Source organism: Pelophylax lessonae, assembly GCF_965119305.1.
Source record: "Pelophylax lessonae genome assembly, chromosome: 5".
Classification (NCBI taxonomy): Eukaryota; Metazoa; Chordata; class Amphibia; order Anura; family Ranidae; genus Pelophylax; species Pelophylax lessonae.
The window spans coordinates 397266198-397287813 of record NC_138772.1 but is presented as its reverse complement, the minus strand read 5'-3'; the positions used below and the strand labels follow the sequence as shown (position 1 = coordinate 397287813).

At 40.5% G+C, this 21616-nt stretch overlaps 1 protein-coding gene across 1 annotated transcript in view; it reads right to left on the bottom strand.

Annotated features, from left to right (window-relative positions):
* Positions 1-21616, bottom strand: part of COLEC12 (collectin subfamily member 12) — a 220781-nt gene that overhangs the window by 9252 nt on the left and 189913 nt on the right. Inside the window, exons 6-9 of the mRNA XM_082259210.1 lie at positions 18598-19101; positions 18193-18329; positions 15624-15733; positions 65-210 (exon numbers count right to left, since the gene is read on the bottom strand). Coding sequence (XP_082115336.1) covers positions 65-210; positions 15624-15733; positions 18193-18329; positions 18598-19101 — 897 coding nt within the window. The remainder of the gene's footprint in view (positions 1-64; positions 211-15623; positions 15734-18192; positions 18330-18597; positions 19102-21616) is intronic.

Genomic DNA, 21616 nt, shown 5'->3' with positions numbered 1-21616 from the left:
AAACCAAGGTTTTACTGTATAATTAAAGTAGGGAGCCAGAGAAGTATTTGGGGTCATATCTTACCTTTGTCCCTAGGTTTCTCACAGATGAAGTTATTTAAATCTGCACAATGGAAATCATTCCACAAGCCGGAGTATATTAACCCTGCACAGTCTTCTCCAGGTCCCTCTTCGGGCGTCCAATTGTCTGGTTGACCAGGCTTCCAATTTCTGCAAAATACATAATTAAAGTCTCTTAAGTGGACAGAAAAGAAATAGCTCAGCCAATAAAGCAACTCGCCCAAAAAAAAAAAGTTAAACAAAGGCACCTTGTAAAAGAAGTATACTTACCTTTTTGGTTGGCTGTGTGTGAAATCTTCACTCTCTTGAAGAGCTGCAAGTGCCAATGCTATCCAACACATCTGTTGGAGTGTTTTGGATAGCGTGCCTCCTGCTGGCCACTGTGGTTCTTCCTGCAGGCCATTAACTTCATTACAGGACACAATAGTAAGATTGCAGCCTGTGAAAGGAACTACCATGCCTAGCTGCCCAGCAAGAGACACGCTATCTAACATGTTTAAAATAGCAGCGGTACCAAGAGCCCTTCAAGAGTGAAGATTTATCAAAGTGCCTGCTAGAAAGGTAAGCTTTTTTTTTTTTTAATTGTTTTCCATGGGAATGGGTTGCTTTTAATATGTGGCAGTATCCTTGATAATAAGTCGTTTAGGGTAGTTACTAATAGCTGAGCACACTATGGGGTTGATTTGCTAAAACTGCAGAGTGTAAAATCTGGTGCAGTTGTGCATGGTAGTCAATCAGCTTTAGACTTCAACTTGTTCATTCAAGCTTTGACAAAAAAATCAACCCCTACATTTCCTTTATGAAATGCTTACTAAATTGGTTAAAAGAATATTATGTTTAATCCTTAAATACACCTTGTCAATATGTTTTAGTTAAATAAACTCAAAGGTTATATGAACTGACGATAAGACAACAAAAAAAAAAGAATTATTGTGCAGGGACAGTTCACAGGTACATGTTATATTCGGGTGGAGAGAGCAGTCTAGGGTCATCTCATGGATGCAAAAATTTCAAACATTTTCTTTGCCTTAATTGCCTAAGTCAAGGAACACATGCTAACCATAGTTTTATGGTATCTCTTTTCACAAGAAAATAATTCAAATAAAATTCATATGTATTTAGTTATGTTTCTTTATTGATGTACAGTATAAACATTTCTTGATTACATTATCACGTCAGTGATGTTAAAATTAAGCACTAATTAAAATTTAAATAGAAATGTATGGAAAACGCTGTAACACATCAAGAAAGTATCCATACTTAGCAACATTAAGCATCTTATCTCTCATAATTTAAAAATTATAAAGGTGCTGCAATAAGACCCTTTCTCTTCCCGGTTTTATAGCAGATGCTGTCAGTACTGTGGCTGATGTGTCAGATGTTCACAGTTCACAAGCCAGTGCTGCTGTTGCAGAATATGTAATTGTTTGGAAAGAAACCCCTCAGTGCCCATATAGATTTATGTGTGCACATTTTTTTGTAGCAATAAGCAGGTGCGTTGTCATGTGTCATGTACATTGACATTTGTTTTGACGCCCAATGACGTACTTTTGAATATAGAATTTGAAATAGATAGAGTTACCAGCCATTGAGCAAGACTTACTAAAACGGAACTAAAGGCACAGATACACTATATTGCCAAAAGTATTGGGATGCCTGCCTTTACACGCACATGAACTTTAATGGTATCTGAGTCTTAGTCTGTATGGTTAAATATTAAGTTGGCCCACTCTTGCTTTATGCACTGGTGCGCAGTCATGTTGGAACAGGAAGGGGCCATCCCTAAACTGTTAACACAAAGTTGGGAGCATAAATTGTCCAAAATGTCTTGGTATGCTGAGGCCTTAAGAGTTCCCTTCACTGAAACTATGGGGCCAAGCTCAACACCTGAAAAATAACCCCACACCATAATCTTCCCTCCACCAAATGATTTGGACCAGTGCACAAAGCAAGGTCCATAAATACATGGATGAGCAAGTTTGGGGTTGAGGAACTTGACTGGCCTCAACCCAATAGAGCACCTTTGGGATGAATTAGAGCAGAAACTGCGAGCTAGGCCTTCTTGCCCAACATCAGTGCCTGACCTCACAAATGCGCTTCTGGAAGAATGGTCAAACATTCCCATAGACACACTCCTAAACCTTGTGGACAGCCTTCTCAGAAGAGTTTAAGCTGTTATAGCTGCAAAAGGTGGGCCAACACAATATTGAACCCTACGAACTAAGACTGGGATGCCATTAAAGTTCATGTGCGTATAAAGGCAGCCGTCTCAATACTTTTGTTAATATAGTGTATGTCTGACAAAAGTACAGATACTTACCTCTGTTCCAACTGTCTGACACCTGCAAGTTCTTTTACTGGAATCTTCTCTCCGGCTTCTTCTAGGTGCCGGTCTTTGGCCACCTTGAGTAGCTGGCGCAGGATGAAATCACTCCTACGCATGTGCAGGAGTGTAGTCATCCCGGAACAATGTAAATGTGCCAGAATGTAAATTGAGCTGCACATGTGTACATTCTGAAAGAGTTTGCAAACAGGCAGGTAAATTTATTTTTGCATGTCTCTTCTGCAAAAAAAAAAAAAAAAGCCTTCCTGTTTGCAATTTGTAACTTTTTGCCATTAGTTCCACAATACCTGTTGCCAAGCATCAAAATGCATGTTATATGTGTTTTCCGATATGATGCCATTGACTTCGTTTGACCCCAAACGCACTAAATGCTGGGAAAATCAGACAAGCTGTATTTTTTTTAAAAGTGGGAGATGGGAACAGACATGCATATGCACAAGAAGACACACATTTTTAAAATGGGGGCATGGGAGCAGAGAGGCTGGTTGCACAGGGGCAGCCTAAAGAAATTACAACAAAAAAGGCAGAATGGACATAGGTAAGTGTACTTACTAATGTACAATGTATTACACATTGTTGCCATTTTCTAGCAGTGGGGGAGGTCCTCTTTAACTAAAGAATTTACACAGAATACCATAAAATATGTATCCAATGTTGGGCTTTCTTATTAGAAAGTCCAGTGTTACTGGAAAATAAAATGTCACAGACATCCATTGTAGTAAATGTATACTTGGAAAATAAATATATCATTCACGCAATTAAGTATCAGTTTATAAGACTCTCAGACTTAAAAAAAAATAAAATAAAACAAGACAAAACCTTTTTAGTTTCTCTTTATGGATCTCCCACAGGCATGCCAAATTTGGGGCAGTTTAGGAGCTGGCACTGAATGAGAACCCACACTGTTATACAGTCCATTTATGCTTTCTTACTGTCTGCACACAGTGTTTCCAAAAACACAGAAAATCCAAACCTTTATTAGTGGGCTTTTAAAGCTTTAAATACCCTTTATCAGTAATGGCTTAGCAGGTCTGTCTCCAATGCACCTCAGATGACAGAGAACCATCTTTTGGCAATGTGTAAAAGATGCCTCAAAACCATAGATTTTATGATAGTGTAGGTATTCGAGAATTAAAAGTTTCTACAGCTCTGGCCAAAAGTTTTGAGAATGAGATAAATAATAATTTTCACACAGTCTGACTCTTCTGCCTCCGTTTTTATGATGGCAATTTGCATATATTCCAGAATGTTATAAAGAGTGATCAGATGACCTGCAATTAATTGCAAAGTCCCACTTTGCCATGAAAATAAACGTAATCCCCCCCAAAAAATTTCCACTGTAATTCAGCCCTGCCACAAAAGGACTAGCTGACCTCATGTCAGTAATTCTTTCGTTAACACAGGTATCAGTATTGACGAAGACAAGGCTGAAAATCACTCTGTAATGCTGATTAAGTTAGAATACCAGACTGGAAGCTTTAAAAGGAGGGTGGTGCTTGAAATCATTGTTTTTCCTCTGTTAACCACTTTAAGACCGGAGGATTTGGCTGCTCAATGACTAGGCCATATTTTGCGATTCGGCACTGCGTGACTTTAACGGACAATTGCGTGGTCGTGTGACGCTGTACCCAAAGGAAATTGACGTCCTTTTTTCCCCACAAATAGAGCTTTCTTTTGGTGGTATTTGATCACCTGTTTTTTTTTTTTTATTTCTATAAGAGCGACAATTTTGAGAAAAGAACAATATTTTTCACATTCTTTTATTTGAAATTCTCAAAAAAAAAAAGTAAAAATCAAAATTTTTAACATTTTAGGCCAATTTATTTTCTGCTACATATTTTTGGTAAAAAAAAAATTACAATAAGCGTATTTTGATTGGTTTGTCTAAAAGTTATTGCGTTTACTAATTACGGGAAAGATTTATGTCATTTTTATTGTTTTTTTTTTTTACTAGTAATTGCGGCGATCTGCGATTTTTTGGGGGACTTCAACATTGCGGCCCCCTAACTTACATTTTTTACACTTTTGGGGGTACCAGTGACATTACTACAGTAATCAGTGCTAAAAATATGCACTGTTACTGTAAAAATGACGCTGGCAGGGAAGGGGTTAACAGTATGGGTGATCAAGGGGTTAAATGTGTCCCTAGGGGCGTGGCTTGTGAAGTCATCACAGATACATGCGATCCTATATAGCAGGATCACATAGCCTCTGTGATCACTTCAGGGAGAATGACAAACGGCTGTGTTTACATCAGCCGTCTGTCCTTCTCTCTCAGCTGTGGGAGATTGTGAGTGGATAAAAAAGATATATAATAAATATCACCAAACGGTAGTATATATAATATATCCCCTGCGCACAAATAAATTGAATTCATCCAATGAGTCTTGTTAAAGACCTATCGCAGCTACTTAAAAAAGAAAATCTGTTGGCAAAATACTTAAATCAAAATCCCAGATGGGATCACGAAATCCGTATCAGTAGCGCAGATAGCTCACATATAATTTAAAATGATACGCAAAGGTAAAGAGTCCTTTTGAACGTTTCAAATATATCTATAGAATGCTTTCACAAAAACAGTCCTTTCACATAAAAACGTCCATCTCTATACAAGGTCTTGCAACAATCCTCTCGCACCTAAACGCGCTTTAAACAAATTCAATGTATATATTGACACCCATAAGTACATTAGAAAGTTAAACTTGAAAAAGCACTTTTTGAATAACCCAATTACCTCTATAAGTAATGTAAATGGAGGGGGCATGTTGAACAGTGGTCTTAAAAATAAATCTATCATGAACCCCAAAGTAAGTAATAACCATTACGTTGAAGTGTTTAAAAATTCAGTGTTGGAGGATTTGCAAGAGTTGATACCCAACAAAAAGGTCCAAAATAGCTGTAGGCACATCATTGAAGGCCTTGAATCCTTGGAAAAGAGGAAAGAAATTATTTTAAGGCCAGCAGACAAAGGAGAGGGAGTGGTAATACTTGATAAGAGTTTTTATCATCAGCAACTCTCCAATATGTTAAATGATGTGAACACGTACACCAGGTTACCGTCTGACCCAACTTCAAGGTTCGATGAAGAACTTAGGAGTCTTGTTGATTTTGGTTATAGTACGTATGCCCTGACTAAAAAAGAGAATAGATATTTGACGAGTGTGTGTAGAATCCCTACAATATACACGCTCCCTCAGATACATAAGGACGTTAATTGTCCTCCAGCACGACCTATAGTTAACGGTATTGGTTCCGTATCCGCAAGGCTCGGCCAATACCTTGATACATTTTTGCAACCGAGTGTCACTACCACTAGAGCTTTTTTGAAGGACACAAAGGATTTGTTGGTTTCGTTGGGTGATGTGTCGTTGAGTGAGGACTCGTCGGCCTTCTTGGTGACGGCCAACGTGTCCTCACTTTACACCATCATCCAACATGATGATACCATCCTGACCCTAAATTAGGCATTGAGCAAAAGGGAAGAAATTACGTTTGCGCAAAAGAGATTTATTAAACGGTCTCTTGATTTCTGTCTTTCCCACAACTACTTTTGGTTCAACAATTGTTTTTACAGGCAGAAGACAGGTGTTGCCATGGGGGCAAAATTTGCCCCCAATTTGGCAAATATCTTCATGGCCGAGTGTGAATATAAGTTTATTTTTAATCAGCACAAGCAGGAATTGCGATTTTATAAAAGATTTATAGATGACATTTTGTTTATTTGGGAGGGCTCTGAAGAATCTCTCTTGTCATTCATGACCCATTTAAATTCAAACTCCAATAATATTAGGTTGGAGTTTCATTGGGATAAAACCAGTATTCAATTTTTAGACGTCACTATTTTTAGACATTTGAATGGATTTGCAACAAAAGTTTATTTTAAACAAACCGATCGGAACAGTTACCTGTCCATCATGAGTGGCCACCACCCCACATGGTTAAAAAACACACCAAGGGGCCAATTCATGAGGGTCAGGCGTAATTGTACGTTTGATCAGGATTTTGTGTTGCAATCCGAAATAATTAACCACTTAAGCCCCAGCCCTATTTCGGACACTTTTTTTTACAAGTTAAAACCAGTATTTTTTCCTATAAAACTACTTAGAACCCCCAAACATTATATGTATTTTTTTAGCAAAGACTCTGGAGAATAAAATGACGGTCATTGCAAAAATTTTTGTCACGCGGTATTTGCGCAGCGGTCTTTAAAATGCCATTTTTTTGGAAAAAATTCGAAAAATCACATTTAACTGCATTTAAAAAATACTAAACAGTAAAGTTTGCCCATTTTTTTCTATATTGTGAAAGATGATGTCACGCCGAGTAAATAGATACCCAACATGTTACGGTTTAAAATTGCGCCCCCCCCGTGGGATGGCGACAAACTACGGTCAATAGAGATCTCAATCTGCAACGCTTTAAATTTATTTAACGGTCACCAGTTTAGAGTTAGAGTGTAGCTCTTTTTTTAAATTATTGCCCATGCTCTGGCGATCGCGGCGATACCTCACATGTGTGGTTTGAACAGCGATTTAATTCACAGGTCGACGTATTTTTTTTGTGCGCGAGCTAACGGTGACAGGGCGGCTAAGATTTTTTATTTTTTTTTTCCTATTTATTTTTTCTTTTTTTTTAACTTTATTACAGGTTTTTTTAAAAAAAAAAAATCTGATCACTTTTATTGCTGTCACAAGCAATGTAAACATCCCTGGTGACACCAATATGTAGTGACAGGTACACTTTATGGAGGGATCGAGGGTCTAAAAGACCCTAGACCCCTTCACTACACTTCCCTGTATGCAAAACGCCGAAAACGGCATTTTTGCATACAGCCGTTTTTCAAATCTGCCGCCTTTTGCAGCACAGTAACCCGAAAGTGACATCATGGACGCCGCCTCCGGGTTACGTCATCGGAGACCCGATCTATGCCGTTTCCGGCATTCATTGGGACTCCATCCAGCCGGCGGACGTGCCGGCTGGGGGCTCGGGGCTCCCGGTGGGACGGGACCCCCGAGCAAAGCCACGGAAGGCGGCGGGAGGGGGGGGGACGTCCCCTCCCGCTCACCCGGGTATCGATCGAGCGGCTCCTGAGCCGCATCGGTCATTACCGACGGAAAGCAGACCGTCGGCTTCAAACCACGGTACCGGGATGATGCGTCTAGCTAGAGGCATCATCCCGGTATAACCCCGCAAAGTTACCCGACGTACGGGTACGTTAGTATGCGGTAAGTGGTTAAGGACAGGTTTTTACAAAAAGGGTATAGAGAGGATATCTTGGATCAAGAGATTAGGAATATTTTGGATATACCCAGGTCAAATTGTTTACAAAATAAAATTAAAACTACAGAAAAAATCAAGGAATGGAGTTTTTTATCCGATTTTTCTGGTGATTATAAGAGTGTTGAGGCCATTTTTAGAAAACATTGGCCTCTACTCTTGAAAGATCGTGTATTGGGCCCGGCAATACCGGCCAACCCCTCTTTCATATATTGCGGCGGACAGATCGGACCCCTAACTGACATTTTTTACACTTTTGGGGGTACCAGTGACATTACTACAGTAATCAGTGCTAAAAATATGCACTGTTACTGTAAAAATGACACTGGCAGGGAAGGGGTTAACAGTATGGGTGATCAAGGGGTTAAATGTGTCCCTAGGGGCGTGGCTTGTGAAGTCATCACAGATACATGCGATCCTATATAGCAGGATCACATAGCCTCTGTGATCACTTCAGGGAGAATGACAAACGGCTGTGTTTACATCAGCCGTCTGTCCTCTCTCAGCTGTGGGAGATTGCGAGTGGATAAAAAAGATATATAATAAATATCACCAAACGGTAGTATATATAATATATCCCCTCGCACCTAAACGCACCTAAATGCGCTTTAAACAAATTCAATGTATATATTGACACCCATAAGTACATTAGAAAGTTAAACTTGAAAAAGCACTTTTTGAATAACTCAATTACCTCTATAAGTAATGTAAATGGAGGGGGCATGTTGAACAGTGGTCTTAAAAATAAATCTATCATGAACCCCAAAGTAAGTAATAACCATTACGTTGAAGTGTTTAAAAATTCAGTGTTGGAGGATTTGCAAGAGTTGATACCCAACAAAAAGGTCCAAAATAGCTGTAGGCACATCATTGAAGGCCTTGAATCCTTGGAAAAGAGGAAAGAAATTATTTTAAGGCCAGCAGACAAAGGAGGAGGAGTGGTAATACTTGATAAGAGTTTTTATCATCAGCAACTCTCCAATATGTTAAATGATGTGAACACGTACACCAGGTTACCGTCTGACCCAACTTCAAGGTTCGATGAAGAACTTAGGAGTCTTGTTGATTTTGGTTATAGTACGTATGCCCTGACTAAAAAAGAGAAGAGATATTTGACGAGTGTGTGTAGAATCCCTACAATATACATGCTCCCTCAGATACATAAGGACGTTAATTGTCCTCCAGCACGACCTATAGTTAACGGTATTGGTTCCGTATCCGCAAGGCTCGGCCAATACCTTGATACATTTTTGCAACCGAGTGTCACTACCACTAGAGCTTTTTTGAAGGACACAAAGGATTTGTTGGTTTCGTTGGGTGATGTGTCGTTGAGTGAGGACTCGTCGGCCTTCTTGGTGACGGCCGACGTGTCCTCACTTTACACCATCATCCAACATGATGACACCATCCTGACCCTAAATTGGGCATTGAGCAAAAGGGAAGAAATTCCGTTTGCGCAAAAGAGATTTATTAAACGGTCTCTTGATTTCTGTCTTTCCCACAACTACTTTTGGTTCAACAATTGTTTTTACAGGCAGAAGACAGGTGTTGCCATGGGGGCAAAATTTGCCCCCAGTTTGGCAAATATCTTCATGGCCGAGTGTGAATATAAGTTTATTTTTAATCAGCACAAGCAGGAATTGCGATTTTATAAAAGATTTATAGATGACATTTTGTTTATTTGGGAGGGCTCTGAAGAATCTCTCTTGTCATTCGTGACCCATTTAAATTCAAACTCCAATAATATTAGGTTGGAGTTTCATTGGGATAAAACCAGTATTCAATTTTTAGACGTCACTATTTTTAGACATTTGAATGGATTTGCAACAAAAGTTTATTTTAAACAAACCGATCGGAACAGTTACCTGTCCATCATGAGTGGCCACCACCCCACATGGTAAAAAAACATACCAAGGGGCCAATTCATGAGGGTCAGACGTAATTGTACGTTTGATCAGGATTTTGTGTTGCAATCCGAAATAATTAAGGACAGGTTTTTACAAAAAGGGTATAGAGAGGATATCTTGGATCAAGAGATTAAGAATATTTTGGATATACCCAGGTCAGATTGTTTACAAAATAAAATCAAAACTACAGATAACATGAAGGAATGGAGTTTTATATCCGATTTTTCTAGTGATTATAAGAGTGTTGAGGCCATTTTTAGAAAACATTGGCCTCTACTCTTGAAAGATCGTGTATTGGGCCCTGCAATACCGGCCAACCCCTCTTTCATATATCGTAAAGCCCCTAATTTTGGGGACAGGGTGGTCAAGAAGGTCCTTGACCCCCCAAATGTAACCTTTTTTCCTGAGAGAAAGGGCTTCCATGTGTGTGGACGCTGTCGGGCATGTTTTTTCACAAGGTCGAATTTAAAGAAGAGAGATTCATTTTTTGTTCCTGTAATAGGCAAGCACTTTCAAATTCAAAATTTGATCACTTGTGACACCACACATGTGGTGTATGCCCTGATGTGCCCATGCAATCCAATTTACATCGGTCAAACTAAACGGACCGTTAAAAAACGAGTGGGAGAACATATCTCCAATATTTTGAAGGGCTTTAAGGATCATAGTGTCTCAGAGCACTTCAGAAGGCACCATAATCGTGACCCTCGCGGCCTGCACTTTTGGGGTATTGAAAGGGTTACCCCCTCTTGGAGGGGGGCAAACTGGGTGAGAGAATTATCCAAGTGCGAGACAAAATGGATTTCCCTCACCCAGGCCCTGGACCCCAAAGGCCTTAATATCGATCTGGACCTCAACTGTTTTATTAGTGACTATTGAACAATATTTTGATTTTATCTGAGCAAGTTGATTATAGGGTTTTACAGTTTTCTGCTGGTTTTATTATGTTTTTGGTCTTTGTCTATTTATCCATGAATTTTATTCAATTTTAGGGAGTTCATATAAAATTATACACATAATGAGCTCATTTTATATTTACGTATTTATATATATTTTATTTATATATATATATATATATATATATATATATATATATATATATATATATTTATTTTAAATTTAAATCTCGTTTCCATTTTTTGGGAATTTTATTTTGATTGGCAGCACTTAATGCATTTTATTATGTATTTATGTGTGAGTATATTAATGTAATTTATGTATTGACACTTGCTGCTGGCATGTTTTACACAGGACTGTTGACACATTGAGGGGATTAATTGTAAATGGTTAATCCTCCACTTCGGCCCCATTTATACGGTATAAGTGTTTATCAGTAAGCCTCGTAATTTTTGGCTTCCTAGGTCATATTGGGACTGGGACGCGGGTTTTGGGGCGGAAGAGCCTGCGACCATTCATTGATCTAGTGTGGGCGGAAGTAATCTTGGCTATTCACCTAGCCGGGTAAATTAGCATAAGTGGGTGTGCCATCAATGCAACATCAGAAGTGTCAGCAGTCCCTTGTATTTATTCTGGATGCCGTGCCGTGAGGTTCACGACCTTCGAAGAAGTCGGAAATGACGAAACGCGTCAGTGCGTGAACCTTACGGCAACCGGAAGTACCCGGGTGACACTTACGGAGGCTTTGGAGGTCCAGATCATCAGTGTGGAGAGGGTGTCGTCTACCGGTGCATCCGTGTTACTACTCATATGTGATTATGAAGGCTTGATATTTCCATGCGTTTGTGAGTGCAATTTATTTGGGCTTGTGATTTAATAAAGTGTGAAGTGGTTTATGCGGTATCACACTAGTGCGGTTCCTTCTTTTTGTCTTCCTTAACTTGGTTGATGGGAGCGTTACTGTGAGGAAAAGGGACGCGAGACACAGCTTTAGGAGAGATTTACCTAGCAGCTGCAGCTGATCCAGGAAGGAGATTTGTTTATACGCCTGTTGGCCTGTCCTATGAGAATAGGTGGGCTACACTGTCTGGTGAGTTGCCATCCCCCTACTTATGTCACAACGGTGGAGGATTTGCTGTTTGGTGACCCCATAACGCACTGGTGACCCCAATTTGGTGGAGAGGATTGTTGCAAGACCCTGTATAGAGATGGACGTTTTTATGTGAAAGGACTGTTTTTGTGAAAGCATTCTATAGATATATTTGAAACGTTCAAAAGGACTCTTTACCTTTGCGTATCATTTTAAATAATAAGGGAGATTGCGAGTGGCCGGCGGCCATCAGAGCCGCCGGTCACACGCACTGGCTCCCCCCGCCGATGAGCAGGGGCGGAAGTGCGCCGCCGGTGGCGTGTGCTTGCCCCCTAGAGTCTCCTGAGCGAGCTATGTAGTACTACGTCGGTTTGCCCAGGTGCGGCTGCCTGCCGCAGTAAATCTGCGGTGGGCGGTCGTTAAACATGGTTACCTGCAAGGAAACATGTGCTGTCATCATTGCTTTGCACAAAAAGGAATTCACAGGCAACGATAATGCTGCTACTAAGATTGCACCTAAATCATCCATTTATCGGATCATCAAGAACTTCAAGGAGAGAGGTTCAATTGTTGTGAAGAAGGCTTCAGGGAGCCCAAGAAAGACCAGCAAGCGCCAGGTTTGTCTCCTACAGTTGATTCGGTTGTGGGATCAGGGCACCAACAGTGCAGAGCTTGCTCAGGAATGACAGCAGGCAAGTGTGAGTGCATCTGCACATACAGTGAGGCGAAGACTTTTAGAGGATAGCCTGGCTTCAAGAAGGGCAGCATAGAAGCCACTTCTATCCAGGAAAAACATCAGGGACAGACTGATATTCTGCAAAAGCTACAGGGATTGGACTGCTGAGGACTGGGGTAAAGTCATATTTTCTCTGATGAATCTGGCTTTCCGTTTGTTTGGGGCATCCAGAAAAAAAACCTTGTCCAGAGAAGAAAAGGTGAGCACTACCATTAGTCCTGTGTCATGCCAACAGTAAAGCATCCAGAGACCATTCCTGTGTGGGGTTGCTTCAAAGCCAAGGGATTGGACTCAATCACCATTTTGCCTAAGAGCACAGCCATCAATAAAGAATAGTACAAAAACATCCTCTGAGAGCAACTTCTCCCAACTATCCAAGAACAGTTTGGTGACGAACAATGCCTTTTCCAGCATGGTGGAGCACCTTGCTATAAGGCAAAAGTGATAACTAAGTAGCTTGGGGAACAAAACATCAAAATTTTGGGTCCATGGTCAGGAAACCCCTCAGACCTTAAAAAATATTGAGAACTTTTGGTCAATACACAAGATACGGGGGAACAAAAAAAACCCAAAAATTCTGAGAAACTCCAAGCATTGATTATTCAAGAATGGGCTGCCATCAACCAGAATGTGGCCCAGAATTTGATTGACAGCATGCCAGGGTGAATTGCAGAGGTCTTCAAAAAGAAGGGTCAAACCTAATGAAATTGTCAATCAAAGCCTTTGACACTTATGAAATGCTTTTTTGACAAAAAGATTTTAAAAATAATAAAGCAGCAGGCTTTGTTAAAATTATATTTGTGTCATTCTCAAAACCTTTGGCCAGTGCTGTGCTCCTATTTTTTTCTATTCTGTTTCTAATACATTTTTAACTAAAATGATGACTCTCAAATTATTCTTTAATAACCTCTTATTGTATTTTATCCTCACTGACAACGCTAATGCAGAGGTCATCCAGACTCATTCAAAGTGAAAGGTAAATGGTGAACATGAAACACATGTTAATAAATCTGCCCTTTCACCACAGGAAGGTAACGTATTGCATAAATGGTATTGGTCTTGCATAAATGATCTAGCCCTTACCTGAACCCTACAGATAGCAGAGAGGCCACATTTTATAATGAAATTAAATTTACAGCAGACAGAGCAGCCATTAGTTTGTATACACCCTTTGATTGTCAAACATGCTGTTGATCATTGGTCACCTTGAAAGGGTAGAGCCATACGTTATGTATTACATACTTGGAACCAAATTCCCCAGTTTCATGTTGCATCAAGCAGAGATTTTGAGGTATGCTTGCCATTGTAACAGCTTTAGTAGGTAGCAGATTAAAAAATACATGTCAAAATCTGAGTCCAAGGACCATTTCGCTTGTGGTCATGCGCTGTCCTGGGCACCATGAACTGTCATTTGAAACCCTTGTTCTTGGGGTGTGACCCTGTTTATTTTTCTGCTACCTAGAAATAAAGATGTTATAATCAAATCATGGAAAGAAATTTAGTGGACTTTAAAGGCACAGATAAGGGTAAGATAAAAAAACTTTTTTATTGATTGACATATAAAAACAAAAATAAAGGAAACCCCTAACAGAAGGGGAGTACGTTTTGCACATACAAATTACACATAAATAGTACTGGAATGTACTTAAAAAAACAAACTACAAGAATAGAAAGAGAAAAATCATAATCATACATAATACATAAGACATAGTGGTATCACCATACTATACATTACATCCTACAAACTCGAGGGGGATTCGGTTGCTGTTCCTGCTGGTGTCTCCCTTCTGATTAGAGGGACCTTTCATATCCCGGATACTCTTGTACCCCATTTATTATGTGTATTTCTGCCAACTGGTTATAACCACTGGTATCTGTCTCAAATAGACACATACCATGCTTTATCTATTTTGAACTGACACCAGCCAACAAACTCACTACAGCTGTTACCACCCCCCCCCCCCGTTATTATCCTTGATCTATACATTTGTTGTGCCAAATACATCGGCCATTGTGAACTACTATCTGTTTCTACAGGGAGTCTGTACACCAGTAGCTCCAGAAGAAGCTTGATTTTCCAAGCGAAACATGTAGGACATCTGGCTACATGAACTATTCACCATTCAAGGGCTGTACCAACTACACTCGAGGATCTACATAGTGCCATTCCTCTGCACTTTGAGTTTGTAGGATGTAATATATAGTATGGTGATACCACTATGTCTTATGTATTAAAAACACAATATTGCTGCGCTAAAGATAAAAAATATATATAAAAAATATAATCAATAATGACATAAAAAAAAGGGGGAAGCTGCCACACTAATCTGGAAAATTACATCTTGGTGACGCGTGCTGCAGCGTGGAGGAGATGTGGCGGCCATCTTTTTGGTTGTCGATGCGAGGGACGCCGAGGAACACCTTGGGGAGGTTAACATGCACTGACCAGAGATGTGAGATTATCATTTATACTCTGTAAGTGTGATTTTTATATGTGGGAATAAATTTTAAAGCAGTCTGCGCTATGTGAGTGTCCCTGCTCTTTTTCATTTCATATCACACCATCTATTGAGTTTGCCAGTCCAGGATCAGAGAGTGAGAGTCTTCGTTCCTAACCTGTTTTCTGGGCTTATGTGATCTCTGTCATGGGGGTCAACTACAGTTGGTAAGCAGTGGTGATATTGGAGTGCTTTTTGGTGGCGGTTCTTCGACTCTGAGGTCACTTCATCTTTCTTCAGTGCGGAGATACATTTCTAAGGACTGCTTTTTGCTCATTTATTTGGGACAATTTTATAGGGTTTAGCGCCACAGCTATTGCTCTCTTTATGTATTATGTATGATTATGATTTTTTCTTTCTATTCTTGTAGTTTGTTTGTTTAAGTACATTCCGTTACTCTTTATGTGTCATTTGTATGTGCAAAAAGTATTCCCCTTCTGTTAGGAGGTTTCCTTTATTTTTGTTTTTATATGTCAATCAATAAAAAAGTTTTTTATCTTACCCTTATCTGTGCCTTTAAAGTCCACTAAATTTCTTTCCATGATTTGATACAACTATTCAGGATGTGGCACATTTTCCCTTAATTCCGTTGCGCCCATACTGTGCTGCTGTATTGGTTGCGCAATTTGCTCATTTAGTTATAAAGATGTTATAATACCCAAAGTACTCCAAGCTTTTACACTTGATAAACAACAATTGATTCTCTTTCAGTTCAACTTTGCTACTGTGTACAGTAAATTGCAGGTACACTTATAGAAAACCATGTCCCTGATGCTAGAGAACAGGTCATGTCCATTGGATTTATAATACATACGTGAAGCTTGGAAGAGTTCCATCCATCCACTTCCATACATGCTCTTCTTCCCTGTCCGTTAGCCCGATCCAGAAATTTCCTTTAAAATTTGTTTGTTTCTTAATGAATTGCTATAAAACAGGAAAAGTAAATCTGATGTAAAACAAAAAGCATTAAGTATTAAGCTAGCAAACAATGAACTCTCCTGTGTTCCATGCAGCAATAAATTTGCCTCTAAACATTACATGATAACCACACAATACTATTAAAAATTAGTAGGCGCAAAGAGTAAGTATATGGGGTCCAACGGGCCTCAGTAAATATGTTTGGGGTCACTAAAAAGGGTTTTATTTCGCCAATAGATTATTGTCATTAAGTTCATTGTGTATAGAAGTATCTGTAGCACACATACCCAAATAGAGTTGTGGGTTACCAACCCAGCACCAACTTTACCTGGCCTTGAGTCAACCTATTCTAACTCCTTTTCAACATATAAACTTTCCAGATCATAAATGAATGCACTCTGAGTTTTATTAACCTCTGTATGGTTAGAGACTCTTATAGTATTACTAAAACAAACCACTTGGAGATGCTAAGGTGAGATAGAACCCTGTTGTTTTGGGTACTGGTTGCTGTTATGTTGATCAAACCCATGTTTTAAGGACACTGTCCCTAAAATATAGTTTATAATCTTTGGTGGAGGGTTGTGTTTCCATGCAGGGCTGCTGTTAGGAATGATGGGGCCCCGTACAGCCTACCTGATGGGGCCCCCTTCAACCCCATCCCTGGCTCTGCCTCAAAACAAAATGCAGGTTTGTCACCGTTTACGTATATGTGCGGGACCAACATGCATGTTTGCAATTACGCATGAGCAAGGGGGAATGGGGGCTTTAAAAAGGTTTTACATTTTATTTTATTATTTATGTTACTTTGTGCAAAGTTGCTGGGGCTATCATGCTGCAGGGATGACCAAGATATCACCCTTCCAATCCAGGGACGTGTCGGTGTTCTGTCAGAATAGCGCTACCTATCAGATTCTGCTACCGGAAGTAATATACAGACGAGAACAACTTACTGCGCATGCGTCATGCATTCCAACATGGCTGCTATGCGTACCAATAGCTTTCCTAATGTGACAGAACACGAAGCAGCAGCGGACATCTTCTTACACCCACGCAAGTCTTCAATTTTAGATTTATTTTAGCAGTAAACTGACCTTATAGAATAAATCACAGTATTACATTTCTATTATTATTGTATTCTAGTAAGTATAGCGAGAAACCTGCGGCCAATGTGGTGACGGCCACCTTGGTACACCCCGCACTGCTCAGCGACAAACTGATTCTATAGTGAAATAGACTGTTCCACTCGGTTGCGGTGAAATAGTCTATTTCAGTATATAAGGTGAGTTTACTGCTAAAATAAATGTAAAATTCAAGACTTGCGTGGGTGTAAGAAGATGTCCGCTGCTGCTTGGTGTTCTGTCACATTAGGAAACCTATTGGAACGCATAGTCGCCATGTTGGAACACATGGTGCATGCGCAGTAAGTTGTTCTTTCCGAATGCCACTTCTGCTAGCAGAATCTGATAGGTAGCGCTATTCTGACAGAACACTGATACATCGATGGGCGGGAAGAGGTTAAAGGGGAGTGGTTTGACTGCACATGTTTACTGTCCCCCAAACACAAGTTTAAAGTAGCATCTCACTGTGTCCTATGATCACCAGCATGAAAATCACACAGACTACAGGTGCCCTGTCACAGTGTCACATGGATGTTGGGGATGCTGACTTTGTTATGCAGTAACACTCACTACAGTCATAGCTTAAAGTCAGCATCCCCAGCATTCATGTGACAATGTGACAGGGCACCTGCAGCCTGTGTGATTTTCATGCTGAGATCATAGGACACAGTGAGGACTCTATCCTCTGTTCTTCACTCACTGTGTCCAATCCAGCCACGCTGTCCTCCTGCTGTTCCCTGTCAGCTGCTGAGCAATCTGCCTCCGTACATGATCACACACTGCACTTGAGTAAGGGGAGGCGGGGCTGAGCAGAGAATTATTGTATCCCTCCGCCAGGCAAGGCAGTGGACAGCAGCTTGCAGACTATATGGCAGCAAATCACCATGGAACTAAATCCCATGTATACATGCGACCCGAAAATGGAAAAAAAGTCCCGCCACTGCACTCACCTCCTGGGCCCTTCTGCTGTCATTATAGGGCCCAGGAAAATGTAATTACACCCCAAGAAATTACAAATTAGGAAAAGGTTTAGAAAAAACGATTTTTTTTTGAACATGCAGAAATTAACTGTGATGCTGCCCGGGCCCCTTGTAGAGCTGATGGAGCCCGGGGCTGGTACAACAGGGCTGGTTGTACTGCCCTATCAGCGGCCCTGTTTCCATGTATAAGTTTTCAGACTTGTTGGTGGGTCTAGAACAGTAAACTTTAGCATCAACATTCCTGAAACCATTTGACAGAAACTGTTATATTTACAGATGTTCTGCAATATATTTGGATAATCATATAAATCACCTGCTACTATTTCCTTGCAGAGAAACATTCATGATCTTTGTATATTTAACTTACCTGCTCTTCTTTAGTTTCTATGACAACTAACATAGATCCTTTATCTTCACAGAAAAGTTTAGCATCATCAAATATATCTTTTCCACTTGAGAAATAGTAACACTTATCAGTGTAATTTCTCCACTCATATGGACAACCTAAAATGAAAATAGATGCATTTTACATATTGTTTTTGAATCTCCAATAAAGAAGAGAAAATACAGTTTAACCAGTTCTTTGTGAGATTCAGAATATCTGATTCTGCGCGTCACAATTTTGCCTTGAAAATGATTCCTAATTTGTGAGTTCCTGGGTTAGCACTTGTTTGAGCACCTCATGCACCACATATGTTTGTGAAACAAGTACATATAGGTGCTTTACATTATGTATATTTGTCTTATAAACCTAAACACAATTTTAACTTACCAGTCACTGAAGGACTCATCATGAATTCTGGTGTGGAAGCTTCAGGAATTAAAAGGGCTTTTGCAGCATCTCCAGGTGGTCCAGGTGGTCCTCTAGGTCCTGGAGGTCCAGGTAGTCCGGGTATACCTGGTGGACCAGGTGCCCCTCTGACACCAGGAACTCCAGGCTCACCAATGATTCCTTTAACTCCTTGTGGGCCTGCAGGCCCAGGTGGCCCAGGTGGTCCATTTGTTCCAGGTGGTCCTGATACACCTGGATCTCCTTTTGGTCCGGGTTCTCCAGGTTTACCAGGTGATCCTCTTTGCCCTTTGTTGCCTTGCGAACCTCTTGAGCCCTTTGAACCTTTTTCGCCTGGAGGTCCTATTGGTCCAGGTGGTCCTTTATCACCAGCAGGCCCTGGAACCCCTGGTTCTCCCTTTTCTCCTGTTTGTCCTTTTGGTCCAAGAGGCCCCATGGGACCTTGTGGTCCTCTCTCTCCTTTAGGTCCCCTTGGACCTGGTGGTCCTGATAAAAACAAAATATTATTTGTGAACTAACATAACCATAAGGCAAAGCACATACACCAATAATAAATGCCCAACTCCACCTACCCTCCCCAAGTGAAATTTAATCTTCACTGTATAAAAAAAATATATTTATGCACAAAAAGGTGTCAAGAAAAATACATTAAAACAAGGTGTCAGCTGGATCTATCTGAATTTTCCTATCTGAAATAAAACTGTTATTTGTACTGTAGTATAAAAAATAACACTGTTTTTTGTGACTGGCACTGTGCGTGGTTCCTCTACTGGGATCCAATGTGTATTGTATATACAAATTTAAGTTTTATGCATGCGTTTTCCTGCTCACTTCTATATTACCTTTCCCAAATCTTTGTGGCTCAATAGTTCTCACAATGCATTCAAAGAAAATATATGTACAGGAAATAATATTAAAAGTAAAATGTATTCTGGCTCATGCTTTCAAAAAAAAGAAAAGCTTTTTAAACATGTAAAAAAGTGTCAAGCTGTCAACCTCTGAATAATGGCTACCTTCGATCTTGATCTATGTGGCCTCTTTGAAAACCTTCATTATGACTAGTGTTGAGCGAACACGGACTGTATTATTCGTGTTCGTACCGAATAATTGGATTTTTTGTACCCGAACACGGACACGGACACTTTACTGTATGTTCGGGTAAAAATCCGTGTTCGGTCGTTTTATTTCCGGGTTTTGCATGCTTTGGCGCTCTTTTCATGGCGGGCTTTCAACAGCCAATCAACAATCGTTTAACTGGTGTGCCTTAAGCCATCCCAGCCATGCCTGCAAATGTCTCAGTAGCTGTGATTGGCCGTCTGAAGCATGTGACCAAGTCTTTATAAGTTCGAGGCAGCCGCAGCGGCGTCATTATGCTGCTTAGATTCAGGGACAGAGCACACATCAACGTGCTGGCTGCTGATTAGGGAAAGATAGGCAGGAAAAAACCATTTGTGTCCGGATAGAATTGAGGGACAGGTCGGAGTGTTTAGGCAGGGCGAGTTGTAGGCATTTTAGGGATAGAGTCTGCTGAATTATATAGGGTCAGTGTCTTCTACAAACTACAATCGATATTGCTGTGTGGGGGGTGGGGTCTGCACTCAATCCTGATCTACGATCTCTTCTCAATCCTGTTAGGGACAGAGTCTGCTGAATTTTAGGGAAACTGTGTTCTACAAACTACAATCGATATTGCTGTGTGGTGTGGGATTGGAGATAGGCAGGTGTCAGTGATCCACATCCATTTTTCTGTGTGTGAGCTGCAGTGAACACAATCTTTTTGGGCTGCAGTGAACACAATCTTTTTGGGCTGCAGTGAACACAATCTTTTTGGGCTGCAGTGAACACAATCTTTTTGGGCTGCAGTGAACACAATCTTTTTGGGGTGCAGTGAACAAAATCTTTTTGGGGTGCAGTGAACACAATCCTTTTTGGTGTGCAGTGAACACAATCTTTGTGGGGTGCAGTGAACAAAATCCTTTGTGGGGTGCAGTGAACACAATCTTTTTGGGGTGCAGTGAACAAAATCCTTTTTGGGGTGCAGTGAACAACATCCTTTTTGGGGTGCAGTGAACACAATCTTTTTGGGGTGCAGTGAACAAAATCCTTTGTGGGGTGCAGTGAACACAATCTTTTTGGGGTGCAGTGAACACAATCTTTTTGGGGTGGAGTGAACAACATCCTTTTTGGGGTGCAGTGAACAAAATCCTTTTTGGGGTGCAGTGAACAAAATCATTTTTGGGGTGCAGTGAACACAATCTTTTTGGGGTGCAGTGAACACAATCTTTGTGGGGTGCAGTGAACACAATCTTTTTGGGGTGGAGTGAACAACATCCTTTTTGGGGTGCAGTGAACAACATCCTTTTTGGGGTGCAGTGAACACAATCTTTTTGGGGTGCAGTGAACACAATCTTTGTGGGGTACAGTGAACAGAATCTTTGTGGGGTGCAGTGAACACAATCTTTGGGGGGTACAGTGAACACAATCTTTGTGAGGTGCAGTGAACACAATCTTTGTGGGGTGCAGTGAACACAATCATTGTGGGGTGCAGTGAACTCAATCTTTGTGGGGTACAGTGAACACAATCTCATACTGAAGGTTTGAGGGTGCTGCCTGTTCCATACTCCCCCTACTCCTCATCTAGCCTTTTAGGGGTACAAACAATAGTAATTGGGGCCTAGTGTGGTTGTGTACGTGTGATATACATACACTTTTTTGGGATCATATTTTCTATTCCGCTATTTAATCAAAAACCTTTGGGGATCAGTTAAATTGGGGGATAGTCTGTGTTGGTACGTGTGAGAGAGATCCACCTTTCCAAGTTGTTGGGGTTCATCTCATACTTCTGAAGGTTTGAGGGTGCTGCCTGTTCCATACTCCCCCTACTCCTAGCCTTTTAGGGGTACAAACAATAGTAATTGGGGCCTAGTGTGGTTGTGTACGTGTGATATACATACACTTTTTTGGGATCATATTTTCTATTCCGCTATTTAATCAAAAACCT